We start from the raw sequence: 20567 nt of genomic DNA, 5'->3' as shown, positions 1-20567 counted from the left end.
TGAGATAGACTTGAAACCTGGTGGCTTTATCTGTATACATTTTTTATGAATTTCTGAAAGCACCACGATAAAGTGACCCTGCAGACAAATGGAATTATACCTCTTCCGCTAATACCATCTCAGCAGCCTCATCAGAAACAGAAAGAATGGGAATGCACTACTGGAGCAGAGCTGAGGCAACCAGGGCCTATAGATTTAAACATTTAAACTGAAACACATTTTCTCTGATGACACAACTAGAAACACAGAAACAGATGTGCGAGATTTTGATGCTGTCATGAAAACAACCTAATGCATGAAAGATCCAAAACAAGAAGGGGGGTGGGTCTGAAATGATCACACCACTCACAAGCAGCATCAAACCACTGCTTGTTTATTGAGACTAAGCAACAACTCACACATCACAGCTACGTTTTACAATGGCCAGCACAGCACAACACAGTGATTTTCTGAGCAGGTTTGCATAAATCACAATCCTGCTTCAGCATGGATGCAGAAAGTGATGCTGCCCAGTCGGGGGGTGGAGGGGGGTTTCACCAGATTCTTGTCCCAAACACAGCCTGCCTGTACACAGGGCAGAGCAGAAGGCACGCAAAAGTGTAAATTAATTCAGAGCTGGCAGAACTGCAAAACAGCTAAAAACAGTTGGCTACACTTCAGAAACTTTAGTTCTAAAAGTATCAGTGTAAAGAAGTATCAGATTTAAAAACCAGGACATCTGCAGGACGTGAGCTTACCAATCTTTTGCGTATTTAAGTTCCTGTAATGAAACCTGAGACTGAAAAATTACTCAATGCATGGGCAGCAAGGACCTGATAAGAGACTGGGGTTTTTTATCACGTGAGCTGTCTTGCAGAAGTTTCCACAAACAACATGCACAAAGATATGATATGAAGGAGTTTCATGGGCTGAGGTCTCTGGTACGGTGTGTGACTGTCGCGTCCAGGCCAGAGATGGCTCCTGGTGGCACCTGCCAGCCGGGGAGCCACCGGGCGAGGCCTGGGGCGCAGGGCAGCGCTCAGCCCACGGAGCTCTCGTTGTGCTCGGGCAAGGACGACGCCACCCAAGACAAATCACGGGTGAAAACGTAGGAAGTACATCTGGACACCCACTCCGGGGGAGCCTAAGGCCCCGCTTCTCCCGGCTGGTACAGACCCACCTCGGGGCAAACAGGTGCCCCGCGGGCACGGCCCGCGGCAGCGGCAGCGGCAGCTCCTCGGCGCCTCGGGAACCGGCCCCCCGGCGCTTCCCACCGGGCTTCCCGCATCCGGCCCCGAGGGACCGGCCCGCGGGACCGGCGGGTGGGGGAGGCCGGGGGAGGTGGGAGGAGACATGGGAAGGACTTCGGTTGCCACTACAAATCTGGTGACAGACGCGCCGCCGGCACATGGCGATGGGCAGGTGGGTGCGGGGCGGCGGCGGGGCCCGGGGCGGCGGCGGGGGTGCGGCCGCTGGGCGAGTGCGGGACGGTGGCGGCGCCGCCCCGCCGCCGCCGCGCGCTCTCCGCGGGCCGCCCGCCGCGCCGCCGCCCGCGCGGCGTGTGGGGCGGGCGGGGCGGCCCCGCGCGGCACTGACGTCGCGGAGGGGCCGCTCCGAGGCGGCGGCGGCTCGGGGCGCCCAAGATGGCGGCGGGCGAAGGGTGCGTGCGGGACCGGCGGGCGGGAGCGGCGGCGGCGCGGCGGCGCTGCCAGCCCGCCCGGGGCCGGCCTGCGCGGAGCAGGTGCCCGGCGGAGGGGAACGTGAGGCGGGAGGCACCGGCGCCTTTTCCTCGGGGAGGGACGGTAGCGGTGGCGCGGTGTTTGCGGAGGGCCACCTGAGGAGGAGGTGCTCGCTGTCGCGGGGGCGAGACGGGCAGGGTACGGCGTGGGGCCGGGGGAGCGGGAGCCCGGGACCGGGCAGCCCCGCCGGGCAGCGGAGGTTCTGCCGCCTCCCCGCCGCGCTCGGTGTGTGGCGGGGAGCCCTGCATGGGGCCCGCTGCCTTACGCGTCCCCGCGGGCCGGGAGGACGTCGAGGTGAGGGGAGCGGGGCAGGAGCGGAGGGCGGCGGTGAGCGGGGCCCGCTGCCCGCGGCTCCCCTGCTGCGGCCAGAGGCGGAGGCGCGCCGTGTCGCGGGGCGCCGGGGCCGCCGGACCTTCTGCGGAGCGGCCCCGAGCCCCGGGCCGGCCTTGCGGGCTGTCTGTGCTAGCAGGGGCGGTCAGAGCACGAGCTGTCAGAGCAGTCGGAAATGCTCGATTTTCTGAACGAGATGAACTGTCAAGTGTCACTTCAGATCGATAAGAAGCGCTGTGTTTTTCGTGCCGTGTGAAAGTGCTTCAATCCGTGTTGTTTGTTTATCGTCAAGTCCCCGCTGCAGGAAACGCGCGGTTATTTGCAGTAGTAGACATCGAATGTAAAGCTGTACCGCTGTCTGTGGTGTCCTGGGGTAAATGGCCACTTCTAGGCAGCACGCTGGATGTACATTCTTTAGCTGGTAAAAAAAGAAAATAGAGCAAAAAAGTTAAATGGCACGGCTCCAAAGAAGGGAGACTGGGGGGTTTATTGTCAAAGGCTGCTCTGTTAGAAATCAGAAACAATTCACAAAATTTCTTTTTGAAGTGCTGCTTTAATTTCAAGTCTAAATTGTTACGCCTGCAGGACTGTACTGCAGCTGGAAGTTATGTGCATAAGTGTTTCGCTGAGTTGTTTTCTTAAAGAAAACTCGTTTAAACAAGCGGTAAAGCAGTACATCTGCCATCTAGTTACTGTATTTGTTATCTAAAACTTTGAGTTTTTTAAGTATCCATGATTCCTATGTTTTCAGATATTCAGCAGGTACTCTGAACCTGATGAGAATCAATTGGTAAACAGTCATCTGATTTAAAAGCCAGAATAGACACACGTGTGTATATAATTGTAAAATAATGTATTGCATTTCTAGTCTAGTGTTGGAGATTTCTCATTTATGTGTCAGGCAATTAATTACAGAATTAGTGACTAAGGGTGAAATACAGTCTTTTGTTTATATTTATAGTTATGTTTTATAAATTTAGCTGTAAAAATCACCCTTAAATTGTTAAAATCTTGATGTTTTTTTTTTTTTGTATGGAACAGAAATGGAAGAAAACCATCAATTTTCATGACTTCTAAGTTGGTTTTGGCATCAAGTGCTTTTCCAGCTCATTAATTACCCAAAAATGTACATTTTGACAGCCTTTCTTGAGTGGAACAAAAGGAATGAACATGTCAGTAAGATTGAAATATGGTACAATAAATAAATCCATTTCTATATATCTTGGTTTCTAGCTTATGAAACTTTGGTGCAAGAAAAAACTTTTGTGTATCTCTCTGTTTCCAGACAACTTAATGCTTCAATAGTACTATATGCTAGTAGTTGTTATTTTGCTTACTGCTTCAGCTCAGGTCTGTAGTAAGGACACAGAGGGGGGCTTGATCTCTGAAGTGCTGGTCAACTAATTCAAAGTTTCTTTGTGTGTGTGCACAGAACTGAACCTCAGGAGAGAGGAATGCAGAAACTAGGGCTGAATAACTTCCTTTAGGGAATTTCAACATTGGAACATTAGATTGTACTATTTTATTCCAGCTGCAGTTTTCAGGTGTGGGAATGAGTATGCAGTATTTTTCCTGTTTCTTCCATCATTGTTACTTCCCTCTTGTTTTTTATCCTGAGATCTTTTGCCAAGTTTTGGTTCTAAGGTACAGCTTTTAAATGTTGTGGGCTGATGCAGTCTCAGTACTTCAAATATTCATTATGTCAATGTGCTGCTTGACGTTCATCTGAAGTTTTCTTGGTCTCATTTTTGTAGTCTGAGCTTTTTTACAGTGTTTTCAGATATTGCTGTCTTTTTGACCAAACTGCATTTTGATTTCTTCACTATTTTTTCAAAGAAAGACTTTTCCCATGCTAAGATGTTTCCTCCCCCCTCCCCCCCTCCACTGTTTCTTTTCTCCACACATCGATGTAGGTGGGAAAATGTCATGCTGGCTTGGTTGCTGGTGGGGGAGCTGGGGCTTTAGCTTTTTCCCTTCGAGGTGATAATCTTGTGCTTTCGTAGAATTGTGCTGCTTTTGCATGAAGAGCTTGAATGTGCAGTCCTGATTCACACAGTGGCTGTCCAGAAATCAGTGGACTGTTTTTGTCCTCAGTCTGATATCTGCTTACACTGAGGCATGTAAGCAGTTTTAGTCTTGAGAATGTTTTTAAACGTGTGGAAAAAAAGAATCTGCTCATATAGTATTAAAAAGAAGGAAAAATAAGGCACAGGGTTTGTGCAGTGACTTTAATGAATCCAGAAAGAGTTGACCCATCAGATTGCTCTGACTGACAGCATTGCTGTGTGTGATAGCCCTGTGGAAAGGTAGGGTTTAGTGTTCTTTTCTGGTCTGCTGGAAAGGACTGTTACTAATATGTGATGCGATAGAATCTATATATTTTAGCCCAAACCCACAAAGATAAGTCTTGTCCCTTAAAATTCTCTATTCCACATTTAATTATTGCAGCAGGCTTTACATACATATTATTATCCTGAATTTTATCAGTGTTACAAAAGTTCCAAAAGTTTTGCTGTGGAAAAGAGGTTGTCAGACTAGGAGAGATGAGATAATGCTGATGATCTTATTTATAAAGACAATATAAAAAGCAGACTTACTGTTTGTAAAAGAATCTAATTAGCAGCCTGCAGGTAAGATTGCCTTTTAGAAGAAATTAATGTTATGGGTGCAAGCAAGATGAAAGAGTTAAGCAAGTGTTACTTTTGTGATCTGCTGACCATAGCACACAAGAGATCTTGACCTCCCTTAATACACTGTGGCTGGTACTTGGTCTGGGAGCTGCTGGATGGTTCCCCAGAGGTCGTGGTGCCTGAAATTCTTTGGTGCAGTCAGTATGGACTGGAAACAACTCTTAGCCAGAATGAATGAGAGATGAATAGGGGCATGTAAAACTGTGTACAGATTTTACTTTCTCTACAGCTGGTTCAAGCTTTTTTTCATTACAGAATAAATTCTATACAACACATGCAATTCTGAGTGCTGATTATGTGCTCAGAGGCTTATTACAGCTCTTATGTTGGTATCTGTATTGTAACATTTTAAAAGGCACTAGCCATGGGCCAGTTAACCAAACTAAGCCATTTTTGGTTGAATATTTTAATGATAGTTTTTATCAAAGTACCAAATGAAAATTAGAGCTTCTTTTCTGGCCACCAGCAACCTTTTACCTGTTTTCCTTCCTTAGTGGTATCATAGCATTGTACATTAGGATTCCCTCTAGCTAATGTTTATTTTACACTAAACATCTACTCTATATTCAGTAACCTATTCAGTGATTCGCAACTGTAGAAATTGATAAATATTAGCATATAGGCTAATAGCTGGAATACAGTTTTTGTGTTCTATCCAGAGGTGTGTAAATCACTCAGTACTGTTGTAGTATGGCTTATTTACCTGTAGAGCATAGAATCCAGGGCCTTTATACTGTACAGCCTAAGCCAGGTGCAGAGCATGTATTTGAAATGGCAAACTTGGCTCACTTGGTATGGACTGAACATTTGACAAAGCCTTGAACTCCTCAGGTGAATTAATTGATTCATCTGGCAAGCACTGTGCATAATGGTACTGGTGCTGTGTGCTCTTTGGCCCTCCTGGTCAATGATGTGGTAGGCACAAATGCCCCAGATCAAATGTAATCACTTCCTGATGCATCATAGCACTGTTATCATTTATCTCTAGGTGTTGTATCTTAACAAGATAGTCAAAATGGTAAAAACAAGAATGAATCACTGTCTCTTTAATTTTTTGCTAAACCGAGGCTGTCTCTTTTGGGTAAATGCACCTTATAGGAAGAAGCAAAAACAGCAGCTTTGGACAAATAAATGTAACCATACAAACTTAGTAAAGGATGTAAGACAGTGGTAGTCAGATTTTTAAATTAACTTTTGAAGACCTGGATTAGAAAGTTTTAATAAAGTGTGTGGTAACTGATGTAGCTCCTGCTATTTCTGTCTTAAGAAATCATGTTCTGTTTTGCTAAGTTACTCTTTCAGAGGTGTTAGGATGACATGTTAAAATGTAGATATTTAAGATACATTATTGTAGAAATAGTATAATGGGGTTGACTGAGCACAGAGAGGCAGTGATTTAATTGAAGGTATGGATTAATTAAGGGTTTGAGTTGTATAAAGCCTCATTTGTCTGAACTGTTGGCTCTGTGTAAACATAATAAATTTAAGTGAACTTTGCACTTCTGCACCTGTATGCTTAGGGGTAGAATTAATAGGGGAATTTTGGAATCTCAGAATGGTTTGAGTTGCGAGAGACCATAAAGATCCTGTAGTTCAGTCCCCTGCTGTGTGGAGGGACACCACCAATTAGCTCCAGTTGTTTAAAGTCCAATCCCACCTGGCCCTGAACAGTTCTAGGGATGGGGGCATCCACAGTTTCTCTGAACAGCCTTTCCCACTCTAAGTTGCTTTTGTATCCAATCTCTGTAACAGCATCTTTTAACAAAATCATTGCCCCTTAATTAAAAAACCAAACCAGGCCTAAAGTGTAGCTAGTATGCTTCAGTCCAGAGCCACAAAGCACTGGGAATATAAACAGTGGTATGCAGGCAATTTGGTGTGAACATGGAACTGCTGTTGAAGGTGTTGAGTGTGTGTGTGGCTCCACATGACTGATTTCTTTCATATGTTTGGTGGGACTCAGCTGGATGATGATAGTGATCTTCATCTTAATATGAATTTGGTACACTGACTCCTGTAAAAGGGATACGGTTGGGTATTTATTAACTATAACTTCCTTTTATTTTTTAGTTGCTGGTTGAATTATGGACAGAAGATAGTTTGGATGATGTGTTTTGCCAGCATATCTCTGCAATTTCAGTTTTAACAATGGATAAGTGTAAGCACGTAGGACGTCTGCGACTGGCCCAAGATCACTCCATTCTCAATCCTCAGAAATGGCATTGCATGGACTGCAATACTACGGAATCTGTGTGGGCGTGCCTCAGCTGCTCACATGTGGCGTGTGGAAGATACATCGAAGAGCATGCACTAAAGCACTTTCAGGAGAGCAGCCACCCAGTGGCGTTGGAAGTTAATGAGCTGTATGTTTTCTGCTATCTCTGCGATGATTATGTTCTCAATGACAACGCAACTGGTGACTTAAAACTCTTGCGGAGTACATTAAGTGCAATCAAGAGTCAAAACTATGACTGCACTACTCGAAGTGGGAGGACTTTGCGTTCTATGGGTACCAGTGATGATTCCTACCTTGCACACGGTGGTGCCCAAGCCATGCTTCGGAATGAAGACAGGATGTTCACAGCTCTCTGGCACCGACGGCGTGCAGTCCTTGGCAAAGTATTCAGATCGTGGCTTGAGTTGACACCTGCTGGGAAAAGGATTTTGGAAGAAGAAAGACGTCAAGAAGAAGCAGAGCTAAAAAAGGACAAAGCTAGGAAGAGAAGACAAGAAAGAAAACGTGAGTTGAAAGCAGAGATGGAAAAGATGCCTCCAAGAAAGAGCAGTCGTTTACAAAATCAGGTTAGAATGTCCTCAAAACTAGAACCCTGCCCTCAAAAAACCTCACAGAACATGGAATTTTTGGCAGAGTTGAAAGAAACATATACCTCAGAAGAACTGAGATTGAAAAAAATAAGTGACTCTCCAATTAAACGAAGGCCTACAGTGACTCCTGGAGTAACAGGACTGAGAAACCTGGGGAACACATGCTATATGAATTCTGTCCTGCAGGTATTAAGTCACTTACTTATTTTTCGAGAATGCTTTTTAAAGCTTGATCTCAACCAAACTCAGGAACTGCTGGCAACAGCAACCAATGGTAAAACAAGATCTTCATCTAAACACCTGTCGATAGCTGCCTCAACATTACACATGAATGAGAGCCAAGAGAAAGTAAAGGGATCATATTCTGTAAGGCGGCCTAGTTTGTCCTCTGGATTAAGTGGAGGAGCATCAAAAAGTATGGAACTTATTCAGCCCAGGGAGCCCAGTTCAAAGCATATTTCTCTCTGTCATGAATTGCATACTCTATTCCAGGTTATGTGGTCTGGCAAATGGGCACTGGTGTCTCCTTTTGCTATGCTTCATTCTGTGTGGAGACTAATTCCAGCCTTCAGAGGGTATGCCCAACAAGATGCTCAGGAATTTCTCTGTGAACTTTTGGATAAAGTACAGCAGGAACTGGAGACTACAGGGACCAGATACCCAGCTCTCATCCCTGCTTCTCAAAGAAAACTTATAAAGCAGGTTTTGAATGTGGTTAACAACATTTTTCATGGACAGCTATTAAGTCAGGTATGTTTTATGATTTTTTTTTTTTAAGGTGTTTAATGATTTATAGTTCTGGATTTACTCTAGTCAGTCAGGGATGGATATACTTCAAAGGTTTATACGTTTATAACTGTTATGGGGGAATGGTGAGGATTTATTACACCATTTCAGAAGAAATACTACTCAGTTTCAATAGAAGCCACCCTGTAGCCCTCCCACTACCAAAAACTAGGCCATTCAAACCCAGTACACCTGTTAATCATTTGGTATCGTAAAACACACCTTTCCACATGCTGAGAAATACTTGTATTTGCTGTTAAGCACCAACTCATTTGAAGGAATGAAGAATCTACAATTTCAAGTATCTGGCTTATCACTGTAGTGCTGCTAGATAAAAGGTGTTAAGGAAGGTTAATCTAGTGTAAGTAGAAACCGATTAGGTAATGGATGTCAAACAGGATATTATTTCACTAAATAGCTTGAATTTGAGATTGTTTACCAGTGAGTAATTGCATGTCATGATTTTATGTACAAAATTGCTAATACGTCTTTTCTATTGCAACACAAAGATACAGAAAGCTCTGTCAACACAGGAACCAAATTTGTGGGGTGGAGGCAATGGTGGTTTTCCTTCTTTCTGCATGACTCCTTTTTTTTTCCCTACTTCTCAGCTCCTTGTTAAGTATTTCAGTGTGTTTACTGTTATTATACATATCCCAACAGTGTGTATAAATGTCTCAATACTGACTGAACAAACAAATGCTTGTATCTGTTGATTTAATCTAAAAGCTAACCACATTGCAGCAGGAACAGAAGTTGGGAAGTTCCTGGCTCCTGGAATGGATCTGTAGTATACATGAATATGTTTACTGAGGGAGTGTGGAAGCATTTGATGAATATTGTGTGTAAAGAAAAAGCTTAACACAAAAATGTCAGTTCTTGGTATTCTGACTATTTGAATGATGGTTTAATGTTTTGATATGTAAAATTGGAAATCCAAGTGGTTTTTGACCAAGGTAGGATTGCTTACTGCTATGATCCCTGTAAACTTTATAGGAAGGTAACAAGGCTGTTTGCAGCATATGTCAGCCCTCATTCATTTTAGATTTTGTGAAACTACTGGAAACCATTAGATCTATACACAAATCTGGAACACCAGCTACCTTCTGTCTGGGACAGACTGCAAGCACTTCTGTGGCATACTTCCTTTCCTTGGGTACTATATATCTTGTATCAGTGTTGCACAACTGAAAATGTTTAGTATACTATGTCAATAAAGAGTTTTTTGTTTGAAAATTCCATTCCTCTCCAAAATAGCAATTTTGCCAGCAAAATAAGGTTATTTTTTTAGGAATAATGACAAGGTTTTCTTGTGTTGCAAACCTCCTTATAGGATTCATTCCTTTAGTAAGAATTTTCAAGGCTCTAAAGACATAGCATAATTTCATCAGTAACTACTCTCATATATTGTTAGCTTTATATGGAAAGGTTTTTGACTAGAAACCCTCCCACCTTCCTGAGACCAGGAGAGGAGTAATGAGAATTCACTAGTGAGTAAGCTAAAACAAACAAAACAAAACCAAAACGAAAAGTCCTCACTTCCAGACTATTGAGTAAATCAGAAAGGGAATTAAGCAGTTTTGAAGTAATCTGTGACTTCTGTTACTACATACAGCTTTTACTGCAGCTGCTCCATGTCTGTGTGCAGAATACAGCCTTGATCAACTCAAGAATGCCTGAAGTGAGAGGAGCAAGAAAAAGAGTATTGAAGCTGTTATCTAGTAATTTTTCCCTGGTTCATTAGGCAGTTCCCATGGACTGTTCAACACTTTACCTGTCCCAGTGTTCCCTTTGTCTTCTGCCACTCCTTTTTTTTGTTTTAGTTTTCACTTCTGGTTTTGAACATGATAAATATTATAAAGAAAAGGTAAGCCCGGAAGATTTAAATTCCTTTCTTGTAAAATATATTCATGTCATCTTAATGATTTAGTCCCTGGTGTTTGCACATGGAAAGATGAACTTTAAAGACTCTTTTAGGCAATTATTTTTCTTTCCTCAGTAAGATTCCTACACCATGATTTCACTAGGCATTTGTCAGAACTGCTTTAATGAAGTTAACAAAAAAGATGAGAAAACACCCATGCAGGGCTGGGAAAAGCCCCAAACTTCATGCTATGTCATTGCCTCTTGGGCAACGTTAGCTCTTAAAAGCAATGAGTGTGCGTTTAGTCCTTGCAGGCTTAACTTTATCTACCTACAAGTAGAAAGTAATACTGTGATAAACATAGTAATAAAATAAATATGCACTCCTGTAACAGTATTATAGTTTCTCTCTAGAAGATAACTGGAGCGTTCCCCGCTGCCCTTATTAAAAATAAGACAGGATTTTATTCTAGCATGTTAAGTTACATCTTACTTCATTGAAAAAGGGGAACTGGGAAGTGTGTTTCTGTGTGCAGTTGCCCTCCGTTTTAGACCCCCTGAAACATTACCATACTTACTGGCCTTTTGTACAGAAAATATATGTTGAAGATACATGATTCTGTGAGAGACTCAAGTGCCCTGAAGCAATCTTCCTGACCTTCAAACCTCAGAAATACTATGAACTACTCTTGATAAAGTACACAGAGGATCCCTTACAGTGCTGTGTGTTTACTTAGGTATCACATTACTTTCACATGTGCAGCTCAACTTTTTCCCCCTTTGTCTAGTTCTAATTTAATTTGAAGGGAAGTCATAATCCTGAGTTGCCATCCATTTGTTGTTATTGAAGTGCTGCCTGGTTCAGCACTAACTGAATTTAGGATCTAAGATTAAGAAAGCAAAAAATTGAGTGTTTGCAAATCTTATGCAGATTACTCTTTGATAACTAGAAGAAGTTTTGGATGATGTCAAAACAATTGAACATTTTATATGAGGTAGTTGTTTTTCTTTTGCCATTTTCTCAGCTGATTTAAAGTAAGTTTTCTTCATCTACTGCTTGAAATATTTTACTATTTTATGGAGTACTAGACTAGACTAGGTAATGGGACAGCATGAGCAAATTGCCTCTGTTTTTTTATTTTATGTTTATTCTAATACCTGTTTTAGGATTTCAGCTTTTTACTTTACAGGACTGTGAAACTGTAGTATCTGGTACATCTAAGAGAAGTAAAGATCTGCATTGTAGGTGCAAAACCCTTCCCCTCTGCTCTGTCTTCACTGCTAGTCTTCCTGCAGTGATTGGAGAAAGTGGCTCATATCTCTCAAACCTACTGGGCCTCTGAGGAGATCTCAGTATGTGTATTAAAATCCTAGTTGTTTTCAATCCCTCAGTGCTGGTACTCTTGTGGAAGGTACTTACTGTCTCCTGTCCTCAGTCCTTCAATGGGAAAGGAGAAACTACTGTGCTGTGAACTAATGTGGCAATGGTAAACTGACCCACACTAGCTCACAGATCTCTAAAGTACACTTCAAGAGATCAAGTATGTTAGCTGTTGTCTCAAGATTTTTTTGGCTTGTGTTTTTTTAAATGGCACCAACCAAATACCACAGTATGCAACAATTTTTAAAGTATCTTTATTTAAACTTTTTCCATATTAAGCAAGCAACTTTTTCCATATTAAACAGGTGTGTTTCTAAAAATCCAGAAATTGAAATAACAAATTTATTGTGTGCTACATGTACTCAGAAATTCTTGTACAAGGATAAAATCCACCTTGAGCTTCCTTCTCTGGGCTAAACAGTCCCAGCTCTCTCAGTGTTTCTTCATATGTCAGATATGTCCAAGGCCTTTCATCATCTTCCTGGTCCTTTAGTGGACTCAGTCCAGCATATCCATGTCTCCCTTTTTTCTGAGCACTTGACCCAGCACTTCAGCTGTGTGGGAGCTGAGAAGAGGGATCACCTGCCTGGACCTGCTGGTGGTGCTCTGCTGAATGCAGCTCCAGAGGTTGTTGGCCGTCTTTGCCTTATATAAGGGCACATTACTGGCTCCTGGACAGCTTGTCCCCTAGGTCCTTCTCTTCCCACTCAACCTGTACTGGTGCCTGGGTGATTCCTGCACAGGAGCAGAAAATTGTGTTTCCTTTTTTAGAGCTGCATAATGGCCCTGTCCCATTCCCACTGGGTGGGAGTGCCCCCAGCCAGCCACTCCTCCTGCTTTGTGTCTTCTGCAGACTTCTCAGAGTTCAGAAAAATTGGCTCAAATATTTTTTATAGCAATGCCTGATAGGAACTAGCTTCTGATACCTATAGGCATGCTTAAAACTTCCTAAGCAGTTTGATTGCTTCCTGATCATTTTTAAGGTGGAATCTAAGTAAGATGCTTCCCCCTGCTTCTGCTCAGCGCAGCAGAATAAAAGCATGCAGTGATCAGAGAAACAGATATGCCAGGTCTCAAGGAGTGAAGTAGGTTCTAACCAGTGTAGTATGTAAACTATTCTTAAAGCATATTTCAGGACAGATTGTCTGAGAAAAGGGGAAATGTGATTTTTTGAGTTGTTTGAAAGCCTTCAGTTTGGGGTAGTATGCTGTGAGTTAAGAGTTTGGGGGAGAATGCTGAGGGTGATCCGTGTAGTGCTGAGTGTTAAGTCTCCCACGGAATGGACAATGTTAGAAAGACGGAACTTCAGGCAGGTAACGGGATGATTTGCACCTAAACCAGTTGATGTCATGTATACTGATTTCTATATTTTGGTGTTAGTCTTTGTGCTTTTATGTTTAGCCTGACCTACAAAATGCTTGTCAAGTTGTTTTCCAACCAGATGAAAGTAACATTTTAAATTAATCTATAAGAGGCCATTGATTCACAGACTGCAATTACCTGTGGTTACACTTTATGTTATTCTGCTAAACAGATAATTTTGAGTATACTGTATGCTTATCACTACAAAGTTCAGTTGGTTTTTTTTATGCTGACAGTCATATGAATTCTGCATTTTAGCTGTATTCCAGAGATCCCCTTCAATTACTTTCCTGTACGAAAATTGAGTTACTAGTCATTATATATAGGTCTCATCTAGTGAAAGCACAAAAATGGGACTGGCTATTTTACTCTTCTTAAAAGCGACAAAGGAAAAAAAAGAGTTGGGGCAGAGGTGGTTAAGAGTTTTCTTTCTTCCATGCAAGTGCATGGCACATAGGCAAAACAGTTGACGATGAAGTTGGCTTTTTCTGCAGCAATATGTTAACTATTTTCTTTGGCTGCATTTACACTGAATGCCATCCAGGGCAGTAGCTGTCCATCATGTTATTGAGGCCACAATGATGCTTGTCTGCGTAGTCTCCTGCTTAGCTTGAATCAAGCAATTTGATCCAGCTCTTTTCAGTCTGGCCTTTGGCCCATGATTGAATACTAAGCTTTAACCAAACAATTGTATTTAGTACCCGTGTTTCAAGGCATGAGAGGGTGGTCAGAGCAGAACATAAGGTAGAGATTTCAGACTAGTTAAAATCTGTAATTTACTTTGCTCTAATGTGAACTTTTCATTTGCTTTGCTATAAATGACAGTATTAAAGCTTCTTATAATAGCAATTCTGAATTATAATGGGAAGGTGGACTAAAACACTGAATTTATGAAGTATAATCACAGAGATAGACATCTCAGATTGTTAGAGTACACTCACTTCCCTATTACTGTTGTGCATACTTATACTATACAAAGTTGCACTGGATAAAGTTTTTGCCATTTGAGTTCAAGTTTGGGGCTCATTTTGTGTTTTATAAAATCTCATCTCAACCAACTTTTGAACAGTTTTTACAATTTCTGCCCCTCTCATGGAGAAAATAAATCTGGATTGCACTGTGTGAATGATAATGGAGTCTGAGATAAAGGAGTCACATTTAGGACAGAAAGAAGAGTGATGGGAATGTTATGAAGCCAATGCCAGTGGACAGGCCAGTGCAGATGAATTCCACAGAAGACTGGGAATCCTCCTGCTTTTTGAGTAAGCCAGTTGGTAATCACAGGCCTGGCTCAGAAAAACACTTCCACCCCGTTGCAGCCGTGCTTGGCTGTCCTTTACCACCACGTCCATGAGCAGCAAGTGCACAGGGGCTGATGGGGTTGCCCGGGTGTGTCAGGTTACCATGCTGTTGGCAGCTACAGAAATCCCTGAGTTTTACTCTGCTGCAGTGAGGACTGGCTTGGATTTGAGGAAATAAGTGCAGCTGTGTATGAGTATAGGGATTTGTCCCCACAAATCAGCTTTGCTCACAGTTGCATGACGAGATGAGAAGCAGATTTATTTTATCTGTTTGTGTTCTTCAGGTTTTTTGACTAGCAAAAATTGCAAGCTGGGTCTATTATTCATGTCTTTTTCTCTGGGATAGTACTCATTAGCTAGTTGGGAAAGAAGAACTTGACCTAAATTTAAAACCTCAGAATGTGTTAAAATTATCTGTATTAAAGTCACATGTGTTCTATGTCCTGAGCTCCTTAATCTTAAGTGTGCATTTATGCACAACAAATTCTTACATAATTCATCAATTAAATAAACTTTTGGAGAAACAAAATTACCGATATGTAAAGCAGAAATTTATTAGTCATTCTGGATTTAAGCTGGAGTGTGATTGAACTGTGGCCAAACATACTATTTTGTCTCCCATGTCTAGATTTCAGCTCTGAATTGTTAATAATTTGTGGCTTTGAAACATTGCCAGATGTTAGCACTTGCAAAAGATGCTCCTGACAGTGTAAATTAAAATAGAAGAATCTTTGCTTTTCTGCCATGTAAGTTTGAAGTTTTGTTTTCTAAAACAAGGCAGTGGTATTTTCATCCTAGAACTTAAAGCAGTTACAGCTTTCCTAACTGCACTGTGTTCATGCTGGGACACAAATCCACATGTGCACTAGGTGGCTAGTGCAGAGATGGAGTATAAGCTGTTGCAGCTACTGAGTGCAGCTACAAGAACACCTAGGGGGAAGATACCATGAGGTGACAGATAGGTCCTTATATAAATGATCGTGAAATACCGAAGCAGGGTGAATAGTTACCTAACAGCAAACCTTCAGAGGAAAACAAAGGCACATCTGAACAAAACTGAGTGTGCTTTCACACTTGTGTTGGCTTACTGAAGGGAATAACAAACTGAAGGGAATAACACTGAATTTATGTAGAACAGCAGCAGTATAAAGGGGTCTCTGTGAAGTAACAATCTTTGGATGTCAAATGAATTTTCATTCCTTTATTACTGTGTCTTTGCATTAGTTGTTCTGAACAAAGAAGCATGCTACACCTGATGTGTTGTCTTTCCAGCTTAGACAAGCTACTGCTTTTAACTTATTTTCCTATGTATTGAATGTTAAAATAAATTAATTGTCTCCTGCTGTAGTATCTGCATTTTCCAGGTTGACTCACTTCACTTCTTTACATTTTATTCATGTTGTTTTACTGCTTGTCCTTTCCCTAGTGTGACGATGGATCCACTTACTGAAAGAAGAAATAAATTCTTTTTACCTGTTAATTTTTCTTTGAAGAAGTGTGCTCCCTAATCCAGGCTTCCCTGGAAGACTTACAAAGTAAGAAGGATATGACTTTAAAATCCCCAGCTGTTCGGGTTTTTTTTGCTTTTGTGTGTATGTGTGTGGTTTTGATTTATTTTTATTTATTTTTTAATTAACCTATATTATAATTTCTCATGTAAATTTTCCTTTTGGAGAAAAGACTGCTGAGACTTCACCAGCTGCTTTCTTTTGGACAGTCCCAGACCATTTTGACATTGTTTTTGTTTCTCAGTAAAACATAAGAACACTTACTTGTTGTTGATAACAGTTTTGAACATGCTGCTTCAGTGAAAAGAAATTAGGTATATCATCTCTGTTGTTAAATTACTTTGTCTTGTCTTTGGTTACATTTGGTTATCTCTAGGAAAAAGAATCTCTTTTTAGAGCTGTGTTACGGTACATGTTTAGCAAAGTACATTTTTGAGTATATGCAGCTAGTGAAATATCTTTTTTACAGGTTACATGTCTCGCCTGTGACAATAAATCAAATACCATAGAACCTTTCTGGGACCTGTCCCTGGAGTTTCCCGAGAGGTATCACTGCAATGGCAAGGAGATGTCGTCTCAGTATCCATGTCTGCTGACAGAAATGCTGGCCAAGTTTACAGAAACTGAAGCTTTGGAAGGAAAGATATATGCATGTGATCAGTGCAACAGTGAGTAAAGGCAGTATGTACTCATGCATATGTTCTCTGTGTAAAATATAAACTGACAGTGCAAGTATAGAAGTCTTAAAAGTATACTGCAAACAAAGATCTTTTCTTATGTTCTGGTGTGGTCATTTGACAGCTGTTACTTGCTCCTAGAAGATTAAATTGGTCAAAAGATGTTTTGAAGTGTGATGTTTCATTTAGATACAATCTCATGACACACTAATGGGGTTTCTGGTACTCCCAGCTGAAGAAACCATCACCTTTTTAAATTAAGGTGATTAATGTAAGTGACCACAAGTATTTTTTACTTGCACTGTAGGGTAATCATTGCAAAATGGATCTCAGAGCATATCCTTTTTAAGGAGGCACGTACCACAAATATTTAGGTCCATACAAATTCTCTGGATAAATCTTAGACTGAAATACAAGGCTGTTACCAAGATTTGTTTTGTGTAACTGTGTGTTTGACTTCAGCAAAACGAAGGAAGTTTTCTTCTAAACCAGTTATACTCACAGAAGCTCAGAAGCAGCTTATGGTGTGTCGACTACCTCAGGTTCTCAGATTACACCTTAAACGGTTTAGGTAAGTAGTACCACAACAAAAAGCGTTGCAAACTGACAGATTCAGTCTTGCTCTACCATTGCTTTAGGATAAATGATTTTCAGCATCAGTTTCATTTCCCTTTACTAGTATGGTGAGAAATAGTTACTAGAAACTTATTTGTCTTGTTCACTTGAAACATCAGTAAGATATGTTACAATTTTAAGCTTTAACTTTTAACTTTTTGGATTTCAGATACTTGCTACTTCAGTACCAAAATTATTTTATCCTTGTTTTCAGTCAAAACCTACTAACCTTGCTCTGAACTCTATTGGTAAAAATTAATCTTGTGGTACAGTAGGATGCTCATAATCACTAATGCACAAAGCTAGACTGTATTCAGAGGAAGTCTCAGATAACCTTCCTATATCCAAATACATAAATACATTTGGCCTCAGAGAAGGGAAGTGGACACTGCATCTCTGAACTCGTAGCCCAACATCAGTACTGTCTGTCCCTCATACAAAGGAAACTGAAAATGAGATAGAATAAATGAGAAATACCAAAGCGGTATAACAGGTGGGAAATATTTCCTACTCACCACTGCACAGATCTTAAGGTAGATGTTTCAGAAGAGGAGAACAGTAGGGTACCATAGACACATTTAAAAGGCCTTGAAATAAAGAAGTAAAAGAGGAAGTTTAGAAAAAAAAAAACAAACCCTAGCATTTATTTGTGCACAGAATAATAGTGAAAATATTATGTTAGTTCAAACATAATTCAGAATGCTGTGCTCTTTCCTTGAAAAAAACGCAAGTTTTCATTTAATTTAATTTTCCAGGTGGTCAGGACGCAATCACCGTGAGAAGATTGGTGTACATGTTAGTTTTGATCAAATGCTAAACATGGAGCCTTATTGCTGCAGGGAATCCCTCAAGTCTCTCCTGCCTGACTGCTTCATCTACGACTTGTCCGCTGTGGTAATGCATCACGGGAAAGGATTTGGCTCAGGGCACTACACTGCCTACTGCTACAATTCTGAAGGAGGTAGGAACCAGCTGGGAAATGAGCGGTGAGGGAGAAAGGAGAAAGGGGTGTTCCTAATTCTCAACTGATACAAAGAGCGTCTTTTCTCAAAAGCAAAAGGGAATCAATTGTAGCTGATCTGCCTGAAGTGAGAAGTGCAGCTCTGTAGACCAACAGTTCAGTTTTTGCATTGCCTTGTTAAATGTGTTCTAGCTATAAACTCTCTTGTAAATCTGAGGAAGCTAAGCTAGGCTTTTAAAACATTGAGGTAATAAACCAGATCAACTGAAACAGTTTACTGTTTCTACAGAACTCATTAAATGGGACCAAACACGAATTAATTATTAAATATGATGCAAAATCAGTGTCCTGATGACTTTTTTGTTCTGGTGTATTTCCTTATTGTAGGATTTTGGGTACACTGCAATGATTCGAAACTCAACATGTGCACTATGGAAGAAGTATGCAAGGCTCAAGCCTACATTTTGTTTTACAGCCAACGACTTACTCAGGCAAATGGACATGGTAGAGTCCCTTGTCCTAGCACAGCTGAAAGTCAGCAGCAGACAGAATTAGCTGGCTGTTCCATGGACAACAGTAGCAGCTAATCCAAAGCCAGTTATCTGTGTGTATGGTAAAGGTTTAAATTGTCGTAACTATGTATTTTTAAAAGAAAGTACAGTATTTTAAAAGAAAGTACAGTACTTTCTCAATGTTTATATAGTTTTGTATTAGTTGAAGTACTCTTTACAATGGTTAGCAAAAGTTTTTATTGACAATAAGTAACTTTCAAAGTACCTAGAATTTCAATACAGCTATTTTTTTAAGGAAGAAATTGCTATGTGCATTTAACTTTTACCTCAGGCTATTTTTTAAGCTGGTTTTGTATTTTGATAATATTTTTGAATTGGTTTAGAAAATTTACTTCAATGGGCAACTGATAATTGTCTGGTTAATTTTCTGTATATGCTTGTGTACATTTTATAGTATAGTTCTAATGATACCGTGATTCTTACTGTCTTGCAGGAATTGCTACTAGGTCTTAGAATATTGACATTCACCAGCCAGGAATGTTAAAACATGTCAGATAGTAAATGAATTGTTTGTAGGCAACTTTCTGTGAAATTATTTTGCAAGCTTGAATGGCTATACTGAAGATACATTGATAGAATTTCTAAAAATCTGAACTTGAGGAAATAGAGCATGAAGTTATTTTCATATAAGTATATAAGAGGAGTGTTTAATGTTACAAGAATGTATCTTTATCAAGACTTGCATGTTTTAGCCTTAACAAACATGACAATTTAAAGCTCAAGTGCCAAATTCAAAGTAATTTAACAACCAGGGGCTTTTTTATTCCAAAAAACTTAAAAGTTTTCTTAAACAAACAAGTTAAAAACTCCGTATCGCCCCAACAATAAAACCACACTCACTCACCCACTGTCATTGCTACAAGAACATTAGCCTCCCTTTTCTTGAATTGGACCAGCTTACTTTAAGCTGCAGCAAACATTGTCTGTCTCAGTCATCCCTGAACAGCTGATGAAAAGCAGCTGCAATGTTTGCATGAAAGCATTCTCAGTCTGGTTTCATTACCCACAACTGCTGTACCTTATACTACATGGTCCTACCACTAGCATTAACAGAACTGTGCAGTGAGGAGAATTTAACAAGCAGGAATTATCAATCCTCCACATACAGTAGTTAATGCCAATTAAATTTTAGTAGTGAAGTTATTTTGTGTAAGTCCTATGCAAATTGTTACCTCATCTTCTGTGAAGTTATACCTCAATAAAATGCCTTGATATGGACAGAAAAGCGTGTGTGTACTGGAATAAATTCCTACATTATCATTACATTTTCAAAAAATTTTAGATTTTGTCTAACAGGACTTAAGGTATTAACTATACTACTGCTTTGGCCATCTGTCAGTGATTTAACAGCTGGTTTTGCTATCATTTCTGTTTCTGAAAGATGCCATATTATAACAAGCACATAGCAGCCTCAGATCTCAAACTTCTTGGTCTCCTGCTCATCCTAATTAAGTGTGCAAAACAGTTCATGTATCGGTTTGGGGAAATTTTTGGTTGATTGGGTTTTTTGTGATTTTGTTATTGGGTTTTATTCCTGTTTTCTTTTTTAGCCAAAAGCCACGTGCTGAAGTGAGTGATCTGACAAATGTACTTGTTACGGCTGTTCAGTCTTTCAAATACTTTCCTCTGCTGTCCTGGCTGGTGAGGAAATGCATGTAATTTAAACACCGTTTTCTACTTACAGGTAGTTCAGAAAATTTGCCTTTTAGGCTTCTGATACTTTTTCTTCCTCCAAGCGTATCTCTTAGGAGATCCATAGGGGTCTTCAGAGACTCAATCGTTGACACAAGAGTCTGTCTTAGGACATGTAGAGAGCAACTTGGGTGTGAGAGTTAATTAGTCTCAATCGTCACTATTAAGCACATACTCAAGTCCCTTAGAAGGAGTCTTACCCTGCCATCTTTACTAGAAAGATTGCCTAAGCTGTGCTTCCAGCTATTCCCCTGCATTGCAGCTAAGATTGCTATGTCTCAAGTC

At 40.8% G+C, this 20567-nt stretch overlaps 1 protein-coding gene across 3 annotated transcripts; it reads left to right on the top strand.

The window, feature by feature from the left end:
• The first annotated feature begins 1306 nt into the window (after window positions 1–1306).
• Window positions 1307–19815, top strand: USP44 (ubiquitin specific peptidase 44). Of its 3 annotated transcripts, XM_021527967.2 has the most exons (7): window positions 1307–1401; window positions 6809–7750; window positions 8057–8314; window positions 16235–16433; window positions 16905–17013; window positions 17813–18018; window positions 18406–19815. In XM_021527967.2, exons 1-7 carry the CDS (start codon window positions 1333–1335, stop codon window positions 18603–18605), a joined length of 1983 nt encoding a protein of 660 aa, XP_021383642.2. In that variant the 5' UTR covers window positions 1307–1332; the 3' UTR covers window positions 18606–19815. The 3 variants fall into 3 exon arrangements, with proteins under 3 accessions (XP_021383642.2, XP_021383640.2, XP_021383641.1); XM_021527965.2 differs by having other exon boundaries at window positions 6809–8314; XM_021527966.2 differs by lacking the exon at window positions 1307–1401 and adding an exon at window positions 1586–1639 and having other exon boundaries at window positions 6809–8314.
• Window positions 19816–20567: the final 752 nt, after the last annotated feature.

This window comes from Lonchura striata, chromosome 5 (assembly GCF_046129695.1).
Source record: "Lonchura striata isolate bLonStr1 chromosome 5, bLonStr1.mat, whole genome shotgun sequence".
Classification (NCBI taxonomy): domain Eukaryota; kingdom Metazoa; phylum Chordata; class Aves; order Passeriformes; family Estrildidae; genus Lonchura; species Lonchura striata.
The sequence above is the reverse complement of the archived record's forward strand: the minus strand, read 5'-3'. Positions and strand labels throughout refer to the sequence as shown.